The following is an 8406-nucleotide window of genomic DNA, read 5'->3' on the forward strand; positions in this document are numbered from 1 at the left end:
TATAGAAGCCATTACAGGCTGCCAAGGTGGGGACACAGATCCTCAACTCTAGAGGGCATGTCACTCAGTGCCAGTACACTCCTGCATGCGGCATCTTCTTGTGTCAGCAGCAAACCCATGGAAGGCTCCAGTCAGGCCTGGCACTCCTCTGTGACCCCAACTCTTGGGACGCTGAGGCAGGAAGGGGATTGAGTTCCAGGCCATGTTCACATGAGCTAGTAGCCTTAGTTTTTCTTTTTCTTTTCCACTGTGGCTTGTGACTTGTGTTTTCCTTGTTTGATTTTTGCTATGCTAGGGAGAGAGCCCTGGGCCTTACCATGCATGGCAAGCACTTTGTCACTGAGCCATGCCCCAGCCCTGTGACTGTTTGCTTTCTAGGTGTCTGTGTCCCGTGATCCTTGACTGTTGTCTCTTCTCTGCAGGGGTACTCTCTCAGAAGGAGAGGGCCTGGGGGCTGACGGGCCGAAGCAGAAAGAAGACACGTTTGACGTCTTCCGCCAACGCATGATGCAGATGTACAGACACAAGCGAGCCAGCAAATAGGTGTGTGCCAGGACCCAGACCAGCATCTGATGCCATCAGAAAAAGTCTGAGTGAGGCAAAGGGCTTTTCCTGCCTGTGCCCCTCTTCCTGTCCAGGCATGCAGAGGAGGAAACTTCCCTCCACGAAAGGGCTGCCTGCTGGTCCCAGGCTTCCCATCTCACCTCCAGTGCCTCGCTGGGCTTTGAGCATGCTATCATGGGAGTAGGCCACCCTTGGCCCTGCCTGTTCTTGCTCAAGGTTTCTCTCAAAATTGACAGTCCCTTGCAGGGTCAAGCAGCCAGTACAGACTTGATGATTAATGACCTTGCCCAGCCTACATATTCCTTCCTGTGGACCTCCAGCAGTGCTGTTCTTGTGAAGGCCTTAGGCCTACAGGCCTCATCCTTCCCACTCTTGCCCCCCTCCCCTTTTTAAAACATTTACTGTGTGTTTATGTGAAGCAGGTGTTTTGAGGTGCCTGTGTGGAGGGCAGAGGACAACTTGTGAGTTAGTTCTCCTTCCACCATGTAGGACCCTGGGATTGAACTCAGGGCCTCAGGCTTGGCGTCAAGCACCTTTATCCACTGAGCCCTGTCGCCAGCCCTCATTCTTGGTTCTTGACCCACAATGCTCCAAACTCAGTTCTGAACAGCCATTCTCTTCCTGACTAGATCAGAGCCACTGGCGACAGAGATAAGCCTCGAAGCAGCCTTGCCCTTCCTGTACCCTGCCCCGGACGCCTGCAGCCTAAGCCTCGGTGTGTACTCAGCCAGCTCCACATCCCCGGGTCAGGTTCCACCGGGCCTTGCCACTGCACACTGCAGCAACTGCTCTCAGGCACCCTTGCCTTCTAGCTTTTGACTCTGTCCCTCATCTTGTTCTTCTTTTGTAGGTAGCTCCTCAGCCTTAGTGCCCAGGGCCTGGCTCCCCTGCAAGTTCTCCACACAGCCCCACCTTCCAGAGAGAGCCCTGCCTTCTGTCTCCAGAGCTTATCTGGGCTCTGATGGAGAGGGAGCCGTGTGGATTCTTGCTTTTGAGCAATGGTGTCTCAGCTCCTGCAGACTTCTGAGAGCTCTGCAGGCTGAGGCAGGGGGATTAGGACAAGTTAAAGTCTAGCCTGGCTGTGTAGCAGGACCCTGTCTTGGGAGACTTGTCAAAATCTTAGCCCCAGATGAATACAGCTTACATGCCCAGCACATGCTTGTCTCTGTTCCTGGGGAAAACCCCAACCTGTGCACTGTTGGCCTTAGTGCAGCCCCACAGGCAGTGCTGGGACACTGCTGTGCCCTTCCGTAGACTCTTTCTGGGCACTGTCAGCTGCAATGAACGACTATCTCAGAGCCCTCCTTGTGCCCAGCACTGCCCATGTCTGCCACCCCTGATCTGTGCTGATACTCTTGCTGGGGTCCAGCCTCCCACCACTGGTCTGGTGTCAGCCATGAGCATAGCTGGAGGATCTTGTGTTGTATCGGCTTCTGTTGCCCCACTGTGCCCCTTCTTCATAGCTGCTGCAGTCCCAGGCCCACCTGGCTCTCTTGTCTTGGCAACTCACAGGTCTTTGTAGCTATGAGGATGCTTCACTGCAGCTGGGTCACAGTCTGACCATGAACCAGTCTATAGGGTGGGAGAAAACAGGTCAGGGACCCAGGCTGCAGCTTCGTCCTCTGGTCTTGTCTTTCACTTTTCTAGCAGCTTCCATGTTGACTGTGGGTTGGAGCAGGACCCTGGCCCATGGTGGGCTCTGCAAATGGAGCACACACAGCTTATCTCTCCAACTTCTCCAGGCATCTGCATTTTGTGCTGATCCATTTGGGTCTTCAAGATGATTAAGGAATTGCGAGTATATGGCCCTGGTGCCAAGTCTCCTGTCACTCCTGGAACTGAGACTGTCAGGGACTGCCTCCCGGCCTGAGAAATGTCATTCTTGGGTTCTCTTCTGGGGATAGGGCAGGTGGTGGGGAGCGGGAGCACGTACCTCACACCAGTCTGTGTGAGCTGTCGTGACCCTCCTCACATACACCATGCTGTCCTCACTCTCCTCAGGCCACCTTGCTCTCCAGTCAGGCTGCTTTGTGGGCAGGGCTATGGAAGATACCTGATGCACATATGTGTGGCCTTATCCCTGTCACAGTGTTTCTCCTGTCATTCTAGTTCCAGGGTCACTTCCACAAGGGCCATGGATTCCAAAAGCTGTGCTGGCCTGGCTTGCCGTGGCTCTGGCATGCTCCTGTTCCTGGAAGTACTTGGTGAAGGTTGGTTCTGGTCCCTGGTAAAACGCAAAAGAACGCTGATGATGTTACACTTGGACGTTGTTGTGTTTGTGAGGATCTAAGATGTCATGGTGTTGTCATGTCAAGTGCTCAGAATAAATGAGGAGCAGACCCACTGCCCGGCCCGCCCTGCAGTCACTGAGGCCCCTGCCGGGAGGCATTGGGCATCTGAGGTCAGCCTGAGTTACATCATACGCTGTGTGGAAGAACAGGAAATGAGTTAGATATAGTGGCTTATGTCTATAATCTCAGCACTAGGGAAATAGGCAGGAGGATATCCTGAGCCACAGAACAAAAGAGTCAGTCATGTGAGGAGGACAAGAAAGGTGACAGCGCAGACCTAGGCCTGACAGGTAAAGGGCCTCTGTAGCGCTGATGACAGTTGTCTCTAGGTTCAGCCCTCACACAGACACTCCAAGGCGTGACAGCAGTCTGTCAACCGAGATTCAGTAACAAGTGTCCCTAGTTGTCTCCAGCCCTAGTGGTGAGTGCTTCCACCCTAATAACAGGCACCTTGGGCTTGATGACAGTCCAGGACCAATGAAGCTACTCCTGGACTTTATGACATCTCCCCCAGGCCAGACAATGGCTGTTCCCCAGGCCCACTGTACTCTACAGGCCCTTATAAAATCCAGAGTCTCTGAGGGCCTGAGAGATAGCTCAGAGATTAAGAGCATTGACTGCTCCTGTAGAGGAACCTGGGTCAGTTCCCAGCACTCACATGGGCAGCTCATAGCTCCAGTTTAAGGGATGTGACACCCTCATACAGACATAACATGCAAGCAAAATACCAATGGACAAAATAAGTAAAAAAGAATAAAAAGAAAAAATTAAACACTGAGCAGTGGTGGCACATGCCATTAATCCCAGTACTCGCAGGCAGAGGCAAATGGCTCTCTTGCGTTTGAGGCCAGCCTGGTCTGGAGAGTGAGTTCCAGAACAGCCAGGGCTACATGGAGAAACCCTGTCTCAACAGCAGACTCTCTGGTAAAATAAAAATTAATATTTTCTTCAAGTGGGAAGAACCAGGGCACAAAACCGAGGCAAAACTGAACTCCAAGTATGAACAACACCTTGTCCCGTGTCTGGGCTCCTCCGAAGGACTTGGTCCCTTCTTCAACTCTGCCCTCTGCAGCACACAACTCGTCTAGGCTTCAGCTGACTTTCGCTCCTCAGCTGCTGGGCTCTTCTCTTGTAACTGGGCTACACTTGATCAATAGCTCTCATAGCGTTTCACAGTGCCAAACCTCAGCTGCTCTCCTTGTCTTCAAAACCAGTACATCCTGGGTCTCACACCAAGTTCAAGTGCAAGGGTCCACCGTCAGCCACCTCTGGAACACAGCCTAAGTGTGCTGCAATAGGGTAACACTTCTCCGAAGATTTCACCCCAACAATGCTAGTCTTTTTATTTTTTCAAGATGGTTTCGCTGTGTAGCCCTTATTGTCCTGAAACTCACTCTGTAGACCAGCTGGCCTTGAACTCACAGAGATCCTCCTTGTGCTGGGATTGTGCCACCACCACACTGGCTGCCCTCAGTGTTCCTGTATTCCACGCTCCTACAGAACAGCCCACAGAGCTGTCAACACTCAGTGGCTATTGAGGTTTATTTTGGGGTTAAGCCCATTAAACCTCTCAAGGTCCAGAAAGATTAGCTATGGCAGGGAAAACTGGCTGGGGCGAGGGATCTGAGGGGTAGAACAGACGTTCCTCCTGCGTGTAAAAGGGGGTCATACTCCACAAAGATTTCACTTTATATAGGCATACCAAAAAGTTAGCGATTCCATGGGCAGTAACGAGTATCAGACATGCATTTTCAGAGTCATGGAAGCCTGTGGATCTGATAAGGAGGGCTTCACATGGTCCCTGCCGGCTGGAAACTCCCTTGGGTAGTCATAATGACCTAAGGGCTTGATTTGCATTAGCGGCTAGCTGGTTGAGTTAAAGGGAATCTCTTTTGGGGACTTTGCTTTTGACTCCAGCAGGGTGCCCAGGTGAGAATTTTTCTCTCTGAAGCTAGTTTTAGCGACTCAGGCCTTTTTCCCGTCAAAACAGCTAATCTCCTAGGCTGTGATCTTAAGTTAACTGAAACCTAGGAGAAGGGTAATACAAAATATTAGTAACTTGTTAGGTCAGAGCAAAGGTCAGTAGATCACAGCTACTTGAGTCTGCTGCTAGAGCAGACTTGGGGTCTCTTCTCATCAGTGAGTGCTGTCAGTCAAGTTGTGGGGCCCTAGTTTTATGTAGATTTTGGCTTTGAGGATGAAGGTTTGACTTGAGTAACCGCTTTACACCAGGACTTCACTGTGTGGGGAAGGTATCCAGTTGCCCTACAGGAAAAGTCAGGTTTATACACTGCTGGGAGACTATAGAAGGGAGAAATACCATGATTTCACAAGATTTTTACAGAATTGACAGTGACTTATTCAAAAGACAGGTGTTTCTGTAGCTCTGCAAAACGGGTTACTCCATGTGGAGTGTCCTTACTCCTGTGGCTTGTCCAATAGATCTTAATGTATAGAATATTTGTGGGTGGGCTCACCACAGGTGGTCTCAGTGACCTTTGTAGCTTCAAGTTCCAAAGTCCTCTCACAGTTCTCCCAAAAACATGGTCAGGTCTGTCACAGCAATGTCTACTTCTGATGCCAACTTGCCTAAGATTTCTATTGCTGATGAAACATGACCAAAAAGCAAGCTGGGGAGGAAAAGGTTTATGACTTAGACTTCCACAGCACTGTTCATCATCAAGGGAAATTAGGACAGGAACTCCTACACCCAAAGCAGGAACCTGGAGGCAGAGGGCATGTAGAAGGGTGCTACTTACTGGCTTATTCCTTACAGCTTGCTCAGCCTGCTTTCTTATATAACCCTTGGTGATGAGATGGGCCCTCCCCCATTGATCATTAAGAAAATGCCTTATAGGCCTGCCTGCACCTTCTGAAGGAGGTGTTTTCTTAATTGATGTTTCTTCCTCTCAAATGACCCCAGCTTGTGTCAAGTTGACATAGCTGTCCAGCACACCCTGAGTCTTTGAATGTAGGGCTATTTAGTAGTGAAATGTGTTCATACAGGAGATTGCTCCCCTCGCTCAGCTTCCATAGTCTTGGGAGGCTGAGGATGGGTCCAAGCAATAGATTGAAACATGGAAAACAAAATCCAGATAGCAAGCTGTGTGTTCTGTCCACTTGTATGGTCATGTATGCTTGGGACACTAAAGCAGGAGGGTCCCTTGACTGGGAATCTTGGACCCTACACAGAGACCCCCTACTCAACACAAACCAGAATAGAGCAGAAAGCTCCCCTCCTCACACATCTACAAAGTCAAATGACAGGCACATGAGCCCCAGCAACATAAAACAGCCAGCAGCTCCCAGGTGTTTCTTTAGGAATACTTGGCCTGGCCGGGCCGTGACAGCACACACCTTTAATCCCAGCACTTGGGAGGCAGAGGCAGGCGGATCTCTGTGAGTTCGAGGCCAGCCTGGTCTACAAGAGCTAGTTCCAATACAGGCACCAAAGCTACAGAGAAACCCTGTCTCGAAACACCCCCCCCCCCAAAAAAAAAGCAATACCTGGCCTTTGTGAAGCAGAACAGAGACCTGTCTCCTTCCAGGGATGCTCTGCATTCACAGCTTCATGGAAAATAGGTTTAAGACAGTTTGCTCAGTATGAGCAACCATTTTGTTTTCACTTGAAAATATTTTTTAATGACGTTTATTGAAGTTGAAGAGCAGGGAGAGAGTGGTCTAAGTATGGCCAGCAGACTGGATTGGACCATGAGAGTGGGCAAAGGAGACCCAGAGGGGGCCAAGAGTGAGTGACTGAAATGGGGCAGGGTTATTTAGGAATGAGAAGCTGGGGGAAGGGAAGCCATGAGCTGGAGAAGTTTAGGGTAGGGTTCAGCCTGGAGGTCAGCAGATACTTGCTATTGCTAGTAGGCACCACAGATAGCCATTTGTACAGCGTTTCTTTTGGACTTGACAGTATTGCAGCTGTAGAAACAAGAATAGGCTGAAGCAAGATGATCACATGAAGACAGACGTTTAGGTCTAGCTCTGGTGACATCCCAACTATGGAAGTGTAGGGGGCATGGTGGTGCTCACCTTCAATCTTAGTGTCTTGAGTCCAGCCTGGGCTACACACTGATACCATGTCCCCCTCTCCCACGGGGAAAAAAAGGGTGGAGAGAAGAGAGGAGGAAAATCTCACACAAGTTCCTTTCCAGTGTTTGGAGCTCAAAGAAGGTTGAGCCCTCGTATGGTTCTGTGGGATTGGCTAGTATGACTTGACACCGGTGAATACTTAAGTCTAGAAACAAGGCTGAATGAAGTACTTAACCACTATTGACAAAGGAGTACCTACCCAGTCAAACAACACACCCAGGGTGTCTCACACACTAGGGAAGCGCTATCTGCCAGACCCCCTGGCTTTAGCAGTTCCTGTATGTGCATGCACACCTTGAACCCCATCCCTGCGGAGGCGTGAACCACCACACCCAGCTTCCCCCTGATACTGCTAAAAGCCCTGCACACCAAGGAGCAAAGTCCCCAGTGTGGGACTTGGGCATATCATTCACTCCCCAGCCTGGACCTTGTCGGAAGGGGAGTGCCAGGAAAGAAGGCAAACAGGAAGTGGAGATGGCAGGCTGTCACATGCTGTGGAAGCTGTATCCGCTAGCTTTTCTTTGGGAAACAGCTGTGGTCTACTGAGAAAAGCCTGATTTAAACCAAAAGGCCCTCTTCCTGTGCTGATGAAGGAAAGGCCCACTTCTGCCGGGCCTGCAGACATTCTGCTCACTGCGTGTTCAAGGAGCGCACAGGTTCCTACCCTACATCTGAGACCGACCACAATGAAACTAGAAATCGCAGGGTTTCTTTAAGAGAAGCCTCCATGGAAAACGGGGTGGGAGAATAAGACGCTGGGGCCCAGCCTGGGAGGAGGATCCGCAGTACCGCAGGTGAAAGGAACAGTCCTGTGGTGAAAATAATCGTGGCTGTCAGGAATAATGAGCATGAATTCCTTCCCACTCCTGTGACGGCAACCTGAGAGAGTCTTTTAAAGATATTTTTAAAAATATATTCGTGTCTTTGTGGGAGGGGTGCAGTGCTCAGAGACCAGAAGAGGGCGTCGGATCCCCTGGAGCTGCAGTTACAGGTGGCTGTGAGCACCGTGGTCCTCCACAAGAGCTGTTGGCTCTCTAATCACTAGTCTCCCGCCCCAGAGAAGTGGAAGAAGTTTGACCGTCAACTGTCCCCCAACACACTTCTAGGTTAAACACTTGGACCCTAGTGGTCGGTGGTTTAAAAAGGGCCTGGAACTGAGGATGAGGACAGTCCCGGAAAGGAATCATACTGGGCTTCCAGGGACAGAGTGCAGCGAAACTTCCTGTATAGTTTTTTGTTTTGTTTGTTTGTTTGTTTTGCGGGGGGAAGGCGGGGGGGACTTGAGAATAGACTAGAAATCCAACCTGAGTCCGACTTTTTCAAGTGTCAGTGGCGGTGTGAGGATGTGCCCACAGAGGCCAGAGGAGTGGTCACATTCCCTAGTGTTGAGTTACAAGTGGTCGGGGTGCTGGAAACCAAGCTCTGGTCTTCTGCAAGAGCAGCCAGTACTCTG

At 50.6% G+C, this 8406-nt stretch overlaps 1 protein-coding gene across 5 annotated transcripts in view; it reads left to right on the forward strand.

The window, feature by feature from the left end:
• Sugp2 (SURP and G-patch domain containing 2) overlaps nt 1-2908 on the forward strand; it is a 33417-nt gene extending 30509 nt beyond the window's left edge. For all 5 annotated transcript variants that reach the window (XM_038325185.1, XM_038325184.1, XM_038325183.1 and 2 more), the window contains 3 exons: nt 423-543; nt 1194-1279; nt 2674-2908. In XM_038325185.1, coding sequence (XP_038181113.1) covers nt 423-543 — 121 coding nt within the window. In that variant the 3' untranslated portion in view covers nt 1194-1279; nt 2674-2908. The remainder of the gene's footprint in view (nt 1-422; nt 544-1193; nt 1280-2673) is intronic.
• The last annotated feature ends 5498 nt before the right edge of the window (nt 2909-8406 follow it).

Source organism: Arvicola amphibius, chromosome 4 (assembly GCF_903992535.2).
Source record: "Arvicola amphibius chromosome 4, mArvAmp1.2, whole genome shotgun sequence".
NCBI lineage: Eukaryota > Metazoa > Chordata > Mammalia > Rodentia > Cricetidae > Arvicola > Arvicola amphibius.